The following is a 13,502-nucleotide window of genomic DNA, read 5'->3' as shown; positions in this document are numbered from 1 at the left end:
AGTGGCCACTAACATTTATTGTGCCTTACTATATGTGCAGGGTATCACTGGGCACTTCACATCAGTGCTTCTTATTCTGGGGATCTTCTAACCACTATCAGACCAAAAACTGCCTCATTTAACACTCACTACAATCCTGAGGGATGTTGGATCTGTCTATGGAAAGAGGGGGAGGTACCTGACCCAAGGTCACAGCTATGAAGTGGTGGAGTCAGGACTGGAATTAAGGCCATTTGACTTCATAACCTTTGTTCACAATCTCTACGCTCTCTATACCAAGCTCCTAAAATCCTGTGACCTCCAGAGTATATTTCTTTATTTAACGTCCTCAGAGCCTATCGTCCTAAGAATGCGCTATTAGGCCATCGCTGACTGTGGCCGATAAGAGTAGGTGAGCCTCAGAGCCCCTTCCTGGGGAGTGGAGGAGAGACACACAAGTCCTCTCTGACAAGCATATGCAGCCTGTCTCCCCTCCCTGACTGTGACCGGCCAAGGGGGACTCAAGGCCAAGCTGTCCAACGGGATTTCTCCTGGGACAACCTTTGATCTCTAGCCAGTAGCCTCAGCTGTTTCAGATCTTAGGGCTGTTTTTGGTCCATTGTAGCCCATGAGCAGACCCAGGCCAGCCCTCCCTCACCTGTGTTTTCTCTGCTGGCACACCCGGAACACCCAGGCTTGAGGACATGAGCAAGCAGCACTTTTCCCTCAATGATAATAGCAGCAATAACTACCACAGATTGCTTTCTGTTTGTCTGGAACTTTTCATGCACCATCTCTCCTAATTCTCACCGCAAACCTACATGAGTCAGGCATCATATCATCTCTGTTTTGTAGGCAAGTCTCTTACCTCTTGAAGCCTCTGTTTTCTCATCTGTAAAATTGGATAATAGCTCCTGCCACACAGAGGAGTTGCAAGGATTCAATTACACGGTGCACGGAGAGCCATTCAGTGCACAACTGGCACCTGGCCAATTTTTAGTCACTGTCAGTTTTTCCTGTTGCTATTTCCAGGCCCCCCCCCCCCCATGGAGCACCTACCATCACTTGTCATTAATCTCAACATCTTAATTGTGTTATTTTTTGGACTCAGTTGCTGTTTCAGGCACCACCTCATGTTATTGACTCGAATTCAGACTTAGGGTCAACTAAACCTCAGTTCCTGAAACTTGCTTCAGGCATTGAAATTTCTTGCCTAGGTCTCTGGTTCTTGGCTACACATCCCCTGGTGAGGACACAGGTGTTCAGCAAGCCCTGCCTTTTAAGAGTCACCTTAGAAATCCTGGAGCTTGAGGATTAAATACCAGTGTTGTGTTAGGTTCATTAGTTTCTTTTCTCAAGTGATACCAAAGTATTTTTCTTTAATGTGCAGAGATAAACAGTTCTGTCTGTCCCCATCCAAAATAGTACACTCACACTATGTAGAGGGGAAACTGAGGCACAGAGGGGCATGCCCAGAGCCTCAGAGACAGAGCTGCTGCATCCCACCAGCCAGATGTCCTCACGTGCCCCTCTGCCTCCTCCCCCAGGTTTATCTTCCCCACCACCCGGCTGGGGCCCGAAAGCCAGTTCAGCGATTTCCTGGATGGGCTGGGACCAGCCCAGATTGTGGGGCGACAGACGCTGGCAACTCCACCCATGGGTGAGTCTCCCCGAGGGTAGGGCGAGTGGGGTGACGGCGGCCACACAGCAGAAAGGGTAAGATCAGTGGGGGCCCTGCGTGACCCGAGCCTTACTTAGGCTTCCTTGCCAGCCGGGGGTGAGCACAGCGCTCACGAATCCTCCCTCCTCAGAGAGTAGGGCCACCCGCAGCCGCCCTTCCAGCACATTCCCTCCCTCACTTCACCACACACTCTGCGCTGGCTCTGCTAAGCGCTGGAAAATGGTGAACAAAGGCCATCATGGCATTGGCTTTCGTAGAGTCAGTTCTGTCACCAATTCTCTGGGTGGCCTTGGGGAAGCCCCTTCTCTGAGCCTGTTTCCTTGTCTATAAAATGGGAATAAAAATACTTGCCTTCATTCTGCAATCTATCTACAGTTGATTGAGGGTTGTTTTTTGTTTGGTTGGTTTACTTTTGTTTTCTCCTGATGCTTTGCATGAAGTGTTCCATTTGCTCCTTAGGAACTGTCTTGTTTCACTTGTTACTTCTAACGGTGTCTGGCACCTGGAACCTCTTAGTGATTTTCTCATGGCCCTTTCCTGTAGCTGGGCAGTGCTCCCTGGAGTCTGTGCCTGGTCCTCCTAGCTGCAGTGCTGGCTCCCTCCTCTCTCTCCCTTCGATATTGGATGTGTTGGCCTCGAGCAGCTCCTCCCAGGCCTCCCCTCCCCAGAGATGCCTCCTGGCTTCCGCCCTCTTTCCCGTCAGTCTGACTTAAGCAGAGTCTGACCCAGACACCTGCACTGACCTTGCAGCGAGTGAGGGGGCCGAACGCAGACGATGTCCTGCTGCGAGCCACATGGGGAGCTGGGGTTTCAGTCCAGGCCGGGGCTCTTCCCACGGCCCTGCCCAGTCACCCTCATGTGCTCACAGGAGCCTCTCTGCTGGAAGAGGGGTCTGTGGGACCCTCACGGGGTGAGCGTCAGCTCTAGTCTAGCTCTTGGGTTGGAGCTGGCTAATTCTCAGCCCCTGCTTTCAGACTCTCAAGGGCCTGGGAAGTTCGCGGTGAGAGGAGCCAGCCGCTTCCCTGAGGCGAATGCGCCATCGCAGACCAGAGCTGTGCGCGTGGTGCCCTCTGGTGCCCCGAACTGGGGATGACAGGCTTACGTCTGCCCCTCTTGGGGATGTTCTAGTGAGACCCGGAGGAGATTAATTCCTGAGACATCCCCCTCCACTTCCCCGGGGGGAGGTCAGGAAGAGCTGAGCCGGAGGGAGGGGAGGAGTTTCGAATGTATCTGTTTGCATTTGCGTCTCCCACCTATGCAAATACGAACAACTGCATAATGGCTCAGAATCTAAAACGGGCGGCGGGGCCCACAGGCTGGCCTATTTTAGTTTTCCTGCATCAGGCTTATGGTTCTGCATCCTCTGAAGGATGTTCCAAGTGACTAATGCATAGTTTCAAGTTCTGCATTATCTAAGCGTTCTAGAAATCAGATAACTGACAAGATTCCACACACGGAACTTGCCCCAGCTGGGAGCCCGTTTTGTGGGGGCACAGGGAGGAGCTCTCAGTTCCCTGCTCCCAGGAAATCTGCCAGCTTCCCGTCATCCTTTGGCAGCGATGCAAGCAGGCCCCCATTCCCAGGGAGTGCCTCGTGTCCCGGCAGGCTCATCTCTCAGCATCTCTTCAAGCCCATAGTCTCTGAATATTCGTTTGACATGTATTTAGGGGAGTGGCTGCTGGCTGCTGTGTAAAAGGTGAATAAAAGCCACTGAGCCCACGGCCTCCTTCTCTCTTCCTGACACAGGGAGCTCTGTCCCCCGACTTGCCTATTCTGCTCAGTAAAACAGAAGCGCCTGTGTTAACCAGGCTTAGATGAGAATTTGACAGACATTTTTGGTCCCCAAGCATGTCCCTTGAGGGTCATGCCTCGCCCCACCCCAAGGGACCTACAAGAGCATTCCTCGGCTGCATTAATGTGGTCTCCTGAGGCCAGTTCTTCCACGTGCAGTTTTCTCCATCTTGTGCCCCTCCCAGCGCGATAGCGTCCCCTGCAGACCGGCATTCTGCACGGCGGCCGGCTGGCCTGCCCCTGGTCTGGCTCTGCCTGGACTGTCCCTCTTCTCCCTTGCAGGGGACGTGCATGTTGCCATCATGGACCGGAGTGGCCAGCTGGAGGTGGAAGTGATCGAGGCTCGGGGCCTGACTCCCAAACCTGGCTCCAAATCCCTCCCAGGTGAGGCTGAGCACCTGGGAGAAGGATTTTTGGAAATGGGGTCCTGCGAGGGAGGGGTATGCAGAGCTCTGGGTCCGACAAGTCGTCAGTTCCCCGTTGGCCAAAATCGGTATTCTCAACATGAGTCAGGGCTTGCCTGAGAGGCCAGTGAGTAGGGCGGGTGTGGGCAGGATGGGGGGTTTGAACCAGCCTCGGCAGCTCCGTCTCCTGGTCAGCTCGTCCTGCTCCCCCCACTCACCGGGATCACCCGGAGGTTGGCATGGGGCGGGCCATAGCATCTCCCCGGACCCCTCCCCATCATTGCTTTCTCCCATCTCTCAGCCACCTACATCAAGGTTTACCTGCTTGAGAATGGGGCCTGCTTGGCCAAGAAGAAGACAAAGGTGGCCAAGAAGACCTGTGACCCGCTGTACCAGCAGGCCCTGCTCTTTGACGAGGGGCCCCAGGGCAAGGTGCTGCAGGTGAGTGTGACGGGCAGCACTCCAAGTCTGCAAGGCAAAATTTGAAATCTGTTTCATTGCTGATGCACCCTGTGCCAGGCACTGATGCCAGGTGCACCAACGTACCTTCCCCATTTATTTTCACACCCAGTGAGGTGTTATTGCCCCCGGGTGACTCACAAGCAGCCAGTGTTCGGAGGGTAGCTCAACTGCCCCCCCTCCAGGTTCCACCTGGTGCTGGTGTTCATTGGGCATTGGCTCCACACCGGGCTGTGTTAGCAGCTTTCCACCGTGACCTCGCTTCATCGTCGCATGATCCTGTGGCACAGGTGTGATTCTCCCCACTTTACACTTGAGGAAACAGTCTCAGAAAGACGAAGTGACTTGCTTGAGGTTTCAGGTGGGAACTTGCTGAGCCAAGTTGAGCCCACGTCAGGGTGACTCTTACCCCAGCTGCCTGAGAGTGACAAACCCTTCATCAGGGTCCTGGGAGGGAGGGATCCTCGTGCCTGTTTCATAGATGTAGTGCCCAAGGTGCACAAGAGGTTACATGGGGACAGAGCACAGTGGTGGTTGGTCTCTAGGTTCTGTCCTAGGTTCACGTTCTGGCTTGATCGCTTACTAGCTGCAGTATGTAGTGAAGATTAAATGAGAGATGCCTGTAAGGGCCTCACATCGTGCCTGGCACACAGCTACTTGCTAACTCTCGACGGTGGTGGTGGCAGCTGTCGGCCTTGCCTGAGACCACGTAGGTGACAGAGGAGAGGCTTGAGTTGGGGCTGTCTGGGCTGTGGGACCCCTTGTCTAGGGCTGTTCCTCTGGGCTGAGCTAGTTCCATAGCAAGGGCACTTGGAGTTGCAAACAGTAAGAACTGATGAACCCCAGGGTTCTGTGGGCGAAAGTTCAGTCTTGATTGCCCATTTATATATATATTGGGATTCCATTTTGAAAAAAGAATTCACCAATGAAAACACAAGTTTGAAAATCACTGAGCTAATCTACTCCCCTCCCAGTTTTGTGGATGGGTGGGCACACTGAGGTCCAAGGAGGGCAAGGGGCTTGCCCAGGCCCTGCTGCGAGCCAGCAGCAGAGCGAGAGCTGTGGCCCAGGTCCTGGGGTCTCAGTCTGCTCCTTCCTGGAGAAGACTGTCATCTGAGATGCTGGGAGGCTCCAGAAGTCAGACCCAGGGTACATTCCCAGCTCTGCCACCAATTATTGTGTATCTTTGGATTGGTTAATTAACCTCTCTGAATAGCAGTTTCTCCTTTGTGGAAATAACACACACCACCTCTACCTGGATGGTTGCAACAATGGAGATGATATATGTAAAGTCCGTAGGAGGGAGCCTGGCACTTATTAAGTGCGCAGTAAGTTGTTGCTTGAAATCAGTCCGAGTTTCTGCTCTCTCTGTCCCACCTGTGCCCTGGTGAAACTTGTAGGTTCCTGGGCCCACTGCCCAGCCCTGGAGTCGGGGAGGTGGCTCACCTCCTCTCTCTACCTCCCCACTTGTAGGTGATTGTCTGGGGAGACTACGGCCGCATGGACCACAAGTGCTTCATGGGCATGGCCCAGATCATGCTGGACGAGCTGGACCTGAGCGCCGCTGTCGCCGGCTGGTACAAACTCTTCCCCACATCCTCCGTGGCAGACTCCACACTCGGGTCCCTCACCAGGCGCCTGTCCCAGTCCTCCCTGGAGAGTGCCACCAGCCCCTCGTGCTCCTAAGGACCTCAGGAAGAGGCTGGGATGCTGTGTGGGAAGGGGTGCCCGCTGGCCCCCCACCTCCTCGCCTGTACATAGTCTTCATGTCTTTCTGGCCCCCTCACCCTGCTGCATGCCTGTTGGCTACTGGGCCCGTCCCAGCTGGCAGTGGAGAGTGTAGTGTGTGTGCGTGTGTGTTTGTGTGTCTGTGTGTGACCATGTTATATCCATTTGTCTGGGTACAGTCAGTCTTGGTGACTACATGGGACGAAATCCATGTTCCTCTGTGTCTCGTTGAAAAGAAACCCAAGAGAGTGTTCTGTGGACACGGCTCCCCCTCAGCCCGGGGATGGAAGAGGGGGAGGTGGCCACTGGTCCATCCTGCCTGGTCCTGTGCCCAGGGCAGAGCCCATGTGTCCCCTCCCGTGCCTCCTCTTGGCGGTCCCTGCTGAGTTTTCTGTCTTGTTCTTTGTTCCACCTTTGCCTCTCCCAGCACTGCTGCTTTTTTTTGAGGAATGTAGCATCCACTGCAGTGGGCCACACGAGGCCCCTCTGGGAACTCTGACACCCCTCCTCCCATGTAGCGCCCTGGCAGCTTTGCCCACCGAATGCATCTGCAGCATGTAGCTTGCTTGGCTAGCTCCCTGACCAGGGCCTGGGAAGCAAAGATGCCCGTGGAGCTGAGGGCTTGGAAATTGTTTCCTCCTGTGGGCTGGAGCCACCACCTCCTTCCTACAAGCGAAACACGAGGAGGTCTTAGTTCCCAGGGTTGCTGGCCAGATACCTGGGGGGAAGTTCTGGTACCTCCCTTAGCACTGCTCTTCACCTCCTGTCTCCCCCCAAGCCACCTCACCTCTGACATGCCAAAGGAGCTCTCCCAGTGGACCCCAGGAGGTGTGGACAGGAGGGTGTGGACATCCAGGAGGCTGGTCTCAGAGGGCATGTAATCTGCCAAAGCAGACAGTCCCTGGAGGCACCTGTGTGTCCCCAGGCTCAGAGGGTGGCCCTGGTGGGGCCTGGCCTATGAGGAGGTGCTGAGGGTGGGGCAGTTTGCTGGGATAAGGCGGGGGGGCTTGCTCTGAGCCATCGTTGAGAGTCCTGTCTGACCTGTGGGGATTAGCTGCCTGAAGTTCATCATTTCTGGCTCTACTCTGCTCATTTCTAGACCAGGGTCTGTCTGGGAGCTCAGACTCGTGGGCTGCAGCCTCCTGGCTCCACAGACAGCCTGGCTCTGGACTCTAGTGCCACAGCCACCAGCTCTGCACAAGCAATACTCACCTGCCCCCTTGTGCTCTGCCTCTGCCCTCTGCAGAGCGGCTGCCTGCTCGAGGCACCTACCAGCCTCTGCTTTCATTCCATCGTTTGGCTGGAGCTTCCCAAAGCCACTCAAATTCACTTGATCTGCCGGCTGGGCCCTGTGGGTGGGGACCAGTGCCTGGACTGAAGTCTGGCTCAGGAATGCCCAAGTCTGTCCCTCTCTCTCCTCAGGTCTAGGGTGAAAGGTGAAAGGTTGCCCAGGAGACAGACATAGCAGCCTTTGGGTCCATGGCCAGTGGGGTTAGGGTACGAGGCAAGCACTCTGTCTCTTCCCCAGACATCATCCCTAATGCTGCAGTGACTCCAACCATGTACACTGACCGGGGAGCAGTGCAGAGCCTGAGCCCGAGTGCTTGGACTCCACCTGTAACCAAAGTGGGACAGGCATGGGAGGTGGATTTGGGGGGAGGGGGAGGCATCTGGAGATACTGCCAAGGGACCTCCTTTTGGGGCGGATCCACATTAGGTTGAAGCCGGAGCCCCGTACCTTTCCTCCCGGTACCTTTCCTCCCAAACAAGGGGAAGAAATCAGTCCCCCGTCAGCCCTGCCCACAAAGAGTAGGTAATGGGGGCAGTAAAGAAACCAACACAACAAGCTCCTGGGCTCCTGTCTCCTGCCCAAGCCTCCATTCTTGTATCACAGACAGAACCATTGTGTGTGTGGGAGAGGGAGGCGGCAGCTGGGTCTCGCTTTCTCTTTCCGCTGAAATTCTCCCCCATTGTCGGGACTGGGTAATGCCTGCATTTCTCATGTTTCTACCATGAAGCAAAGGGCTCTGTGCTCTTTTGTCCTAGGGTGGGGAGAGGGAGGAGACTCGTTCACAGAGGGTATTTTATGTCCTGTCTGTGGTGTGTTCACCTCTAGAGAGGTCACCCTCAGGATGGTGTGAAAATACACTGAGGGTGGTGGGATTATTAGTGACAGTGTAAACATCTGCTGATGTAGCACCGATGGTGATCCTCAGACCATGCAGCCACCCCCAGGAAATGGGCACATCACCCTTATTCCTTGAGGGTCCCAGAAAGACATGAGAGAAAGTGGAAGCTGCCAGCAGGCCCATGCCCCCTGCCTCTGGGGGAAGGTTGGTTAGCACAGGGGAAGCCCCAGCCAGGGGTGGGGCCTGATGTGTTGGTCATGGGGCTGAGCTGCCTACAATCCCCAGCTGCCAAAGCTGCCCAGGGGATGGGCCACTCCACAAATCCACCTCTAATGGGAAGTAATTTCCCTCCAAGTTGACCTTGGGAATTATTCTTTTTAATCCTTTGTACCAAATAAGTGACTAATCCCCACCTTAGATTTTCCCCCATGAGGGTGAAGTCGCGTGAGGCTGGTGTGTGTGTGATGGTGACCAGCTGGACTTCAGGGTCTGTTTCTCAGCTCCCTGGGTGCAGGGGTTTGTCTGAGAAGCCGCTCTGGAGAGGAGGGAGCTCCAGTGTGACTCCTGCCATCCCTGGTAGGGAAGTATCTGTCCTTTGAGGAGGAGATGGTGGGGGAGGAAGGAACATGATCCCCCATTGCAGGAGAGGAGGGAGCTCCAGTGTGACTCCTGCCATCCCTGGTAGGGAAGTATCTGTCCTTTGAGGAGGAGATGGTGGGGGAGGAAGGAACATGATCCCCCAGAGTCCTCCCTAACCTGGGACCAGCTCAGGGCCAGGTACAGCACCCTGGCTCCAGATGCCTCCTTTGCCCAGGTGAAACCTGGAGTGGATCACAGACTGGGGCTCTGTCGCTCCATCTTCCTCTGCTCAGGCAGGATTCGTGGAAGATGTGGCAGAGACAGAAATGGCCCTGCAGCGATGCTGGGCTGTGGGCAGGGACTGTGATGAATGATTCAGAGCGTCTGTCTTCACAATTCTGCTCTGTTCAATCGTCCCACTTCCTTCATGGACGGCTTCCCTACAAGGAAGTCTGTGATGGGCCTTTGGTATGAATCAGGCTCCACTAAATGGGCCACGTCTTGATTGGACCAGAGGGATGTGATCCTTCAGGGAAGAACCGTCTCCAAAACGACTTCCTTCCAGTCTGTTTTACTACCCAGCTCTCCTAGGATGGGAGCACTTAGGAGGCTGTCGGTGCAGCACGTCCCAGGTGTTGCCAGGACTGGCCTGGGCAGAACCTAGGAGCTCCAGAGAGAGGGTGCCTGTGCTCTCACCACTCATGGGATCACTGCCCACTACGGCACTGCGGTCAAGCCAGTCCTCCCAGGGGCATGACACCCCCCGGGGCAAGCACGCCCAAGCTCTTTACTGCCAGCCTTGAGGAGAGCAGAAGCACTCCCTTTTAAAGACAATAGAACCCTCCAAGAGTACTTCTTTGGAAATGAAATGTAGCACAATCTTAGACTGCATTACCAGGAGCCCTGACACGCAACCAGGGTCTTGCTCTTTGCTCTGCTGCCCGGGAGACCTGCGCTTCTCCCCTGGGGCTCCGGAGCTCCTAATACCTCTGATCCCCAACCTCCCTCGGCCCAGAAAGCAGCACGGCTTCAGTAAGGCTGCTGTTCTGTTTCTCTGATTGCTCCCTGCACTGTGCAAACTCTGCAAGAAATTGCTGCCTTTGCTTGATATTGTAATGAGTTGTCCTCCACCTGGGTGGAGAGAGATGGCATGTCATTGGTGGTGGTGGAGGGGGGGTGGTGTCCTGCAGTATTTCTGCAAGGAGATGGGAGAGTCCTGCTGCCCTGCTGACCCCTACTTTTCTCTTCCCCTCCTCCGCGTATTCCTCTCTAATATTCTGAGACCTAAAGAGGGCCTTTAAAATGCTGCTTCCTGTACTGCATCTTTCACTGGATGATCAGGGAGAAGGTAGGAGTGTGGACTTGTTGTCCCCTGCCTTCTCCCTCAAGTCTGCTTTCACTCAGGTCAGAAGAGATTGGAGCAAAACAAAGCAATCATGATTGAAGGGCTAGGAGCCCTGCCCGATCAGGTGAGGCCTGACGGGGGCTGGATTGACCTGGTCCAGCTGGGAAAGGGTTATTTTGAAAGCGTGCCTGAGCATCTCAGAGCAATGTCAGTGATGCCAAAGAGAGCAACTTGGCCTCCATGGGCACCAGCTCTGTGTTGGCCTGCCCCACGGTGGAACCTTGTTCTCTGACAAAAGGGCTTAATCTTTCCATGTAGCAAAGCAACTCCCCCTCCCCCCAACCCTGAGCTTGGGCTTTTGTGGGCCCAGCATGGCTGTGCCTGTGAGGAAAACCACACCAGAGAGAGAAACTTGCATTCTCTCAGGGGCCTAGACTGGCTGGGGGCTAGTGCTCATTGAAAAGTACTTCTGCAAAACCTCCCAGCACTCTGTTGGGAAACTTGGCCCGTAAGGACAGAGGCCTTAGGCTTACCAAGGAGCTCACCTTGATGCCAGGAAGGGCCCCTGGGACTGGGTTCCAGAAAGCTTGGCTAACAGAAATGAGCCCTGGGAATTCCAGGAGCGACAGAGCATCCACCCCATTGGTCAGTGGCCTGGACAGCTGGCTATAGACCATCAAAGGCTGTTATATAAAGTTTGCTAGAAACAGTGACCATGTGCAAGACTCCTCGCTTTTCTGGGCCTCAGCTTTCTCTTCTGCAAAATCAGAGCATTTGCTAGTTGCTGCACCATTCCCTCTTGGTTTTAAAAGTCTGACCTGAAGCTGATGAGGATTGTGAGCCTGGTGCAACTGGCACCTGGTTCCATGGACTGGTTTCTTCCAATGCTGGGTACCCAAGCTGGGTGCAGGTCCTCATCCGTCCACGCCCAGATGCTGCTGCTGACAAGAACTCTGGGAATCCTAACAGACTGCTCCCAACTCTGTGGTTTATTCTCTCTTATTCTTGTGTAATGATGAGATCTAATTAAGAGGTGTCTACAATGGACAATTTTCAAGGTGCTGATGTGATGTTACAACCTCAGCTGCATCCTGTGTAGTTCAGTATCCCCACCAGCAGATGAGGCTGGGTAGGTCCTCATTGCTGGTTCTACAGTGCATCCGTGGGAGAGTTAAACATCGGAGAATTTTAAAGAAAATCCTCTCTGATGGGAGGAGAGAGGGAATTTATTTCCTGTCCAAGTATTTTGCTCCTTAAAACCACTCCTCTCTTACCAGATGACATCTCGGCAGGCAGAGTGGCTGCTTCCTTGGGAAAAGTTGGCCTGATTGTTCTACCCATTCCTTTAGAATGTAAATTCACAGGAGGCAGGAACCCTTTTTTTTTTTTAGAATATCCAAATGCATCCTGCAAAGAAAGAGATAGCTGATAGGGACTGACAAGCACACTGTTTAGATAAGAAGCAATTAGCCTTTTATATCTGTGCTCTATACGTTTTCTATGTGCAGCATCTTTCCAAACTGGTTGTGGCTCCTGGGTGGCAGGTGGACAGCTGGGAATGACTTACCAGCCGTTCATACAAAGTTCTTGCCAATTCCCTTGAGGAGAAAATTCTTCACATGGCTTCTGCATGTACAGTATTTGGGCAGCAAAAAATGATTAAAGTCAGTTTGAAAATGGTTTCATGTGTTGCTTTTTGAAGATGGCTCTTAATGTTAGGAGAAAACAGGAGTCCAGGTGAGTAAAACAAGGAGAGGGGTGCCTTCCTTGGCTGAGAGGCAGGAGAAAGCCGTTCATCTCAGGAAAAAGGCCTGAAGAACATAGGACCTGGGCTTCTGACTCCTGTTTGTGAACTAACTCTGTTGCCACAGTGGTGTCCTTGGGCCATGGAACCTGGCTGGTACAGGCAGCTTTTAGGCTCTGCCTCCCAGGGTCCCTGTTTGCAGGCCCTCAAAGCCTTCTATTACCACAGACTTCACAAGGGCGGCCCAGAGGCAAATAGAGGGGAAGGTAAGATGGAGCTAAGGGCACTGCTTATGACTCACTGTTCATTTCTTTCCGAGCTCTTGTGTCTAGCAGGTCTGCTCAGGCATGTGGCTGGGGCAGTCTTGCTTATTTCAGCCACACCTGACATAAGCAGTAAACATAGCAGTTGACCTCCAGTGCTGTGAATGACATCAGTCACTGATTCCTGGAGCACCCCCGCTTCAGGGAGGGACAGAAAGGTCTGTTAACATTTAGTCACTTCGGGGCAATGCCATTTCCTCCTAAGGTTGGGTCTAGGGGTATAGAAGATTTAAGTAAAAGAAGCGCAGCAGTCAGAGCACTTGCTTGCTGGAGAAAGGATGGCATTCTCCATCCCAGAGCCCTCCGAGTGACCTCCACTGCATTGGCCCTGGCCCTTGGCTTTGCAGTTCCAGTGGGCCCCATCTCTTGAGGGAAGGCTCGTAAGACCCATATATGAGCTTTGATGCTCCCCAGGGTTCTTTCTTTTCCACTTTTGCTTTCTCCCTGAGATATCCTATATTCTCTCATGTGTTTAAGAACTTCTGTGCTTCTAAAGAGCAAAATTCCCCAGCAAAAAGGAAAAGAGGGACAGACAACAAAAACTGAAATACAGAGAAAAAATTCTAAAGGATTTTCTTTAGACAGAAGGAATGTAGTATGTACCTCATAGGGTTATTGGGGGGTTGAAATGAGAATATGTTTAAAGTGCTCAGAACAATACCTGGCACATAGTAAATGCTTTTTGCTGCTATTAAGGAAAATGATTCTAGATTGAAGGGCTGAGATGCAAGAAGGAAAAGTGAGTAAGGGAGCAGATTTTTTAAAATTAGTAAATATTAGCATATTGTAAAACTATAATGTTTGATTTGTGAAATTTAAAAATATAAGCATGAACTAAAACACTGGACAGAAATAGTACAGAAGTTGTTCCTTGGAATGTTCTTGAGGAGACTGAAGACACTGAATAACTTCAATCTTCCTTAAATATCCATCCTAAAATCTAGAGTAAATACTAAGAAGATAGAATCTAGTAGATGCAAAAATCCTAAATAGAAACTATGAAACCCAACGATGTATTAAAAAGTACACGAATCAAGTGGTATTTATCCCAGGAATGCAAGGATGGTTCATTATTATCACAAAAATTCATCACTGTAACTCTCCACATTAATAGACTAAAGAAGAAAAACCATTATTATCCTAATGTAGAAAAGGCATTTTTATAAGATTTAATCCTATTCATAATAAAAACTCTTAGCAAATAAATGGAAGGTAACTTTCTTAATTTGATGAAAGTCATATACCAAAAAATTTACACCAAATATTATGTTAATGGAAACACTTTAGACACATTCTCTTTAAGATTAAGATCAATACAAGGGGCCCACTATCATTGCTAC

At 52.4% G+C, this 13,502-nt stretch overlaps 1 protein-coding gene across 2 annotated transcripts in view; it reads left to right on the top strand.

Moving 5' to 3' along the window:
- RIMS3 (regulating synaptic membrane exocytosis 3) overlaps positions 1-11,775 on the top strand; it is a 38,508-nt gene extending 26,733 nt beyond the window's left edge. For both annotated transcript variants that reach the window (XM_081143924.1, XM_081143923.1), the window contains exons 5-8: positions 1,527-1,639; positions 3,734-3,835; positions 4,157-4,296; positions 5,788-11,775. In XM_081143924.1, coding sequence (XP_081000050.1) covers positions 1,527-1,639; positions 3,734-3,835; positions 4,157-4,296; positions 5,788-6,000 — 568 coding nt within the window. In that variant the 3' untranslated portion in view covers positions 6,001-11,775. The remainder of the gene's footprint in view (positions 1-1,526; positions 1,640-3,733; positions 3,836-4,156; positions 4,297-5,787) is intronic.
- Positions 11,776-13,502: the final 1,727 nt, after the last annotated feature.

The sequence above is a fragment of the Miniopterus schreibersii genome, assembly GCF_964146895.1.
Source record: "Miniopterus schreibersii genome assembly, chromosome: 8".
In the NCBI taxonomy this organism is placed as follows: domain Eukaryota; kingdom Metazoa; phylum Chordata; class Mammalia; order Chiroptera; family Miniopteridae; genus Miniopterus; species Miniopterus schreibersii.
The sequence above is the reverse complement of the archived record's forward strand: the minus strand, read 5'-3'. Positions and strand labels throughout refer to the sequence as shown.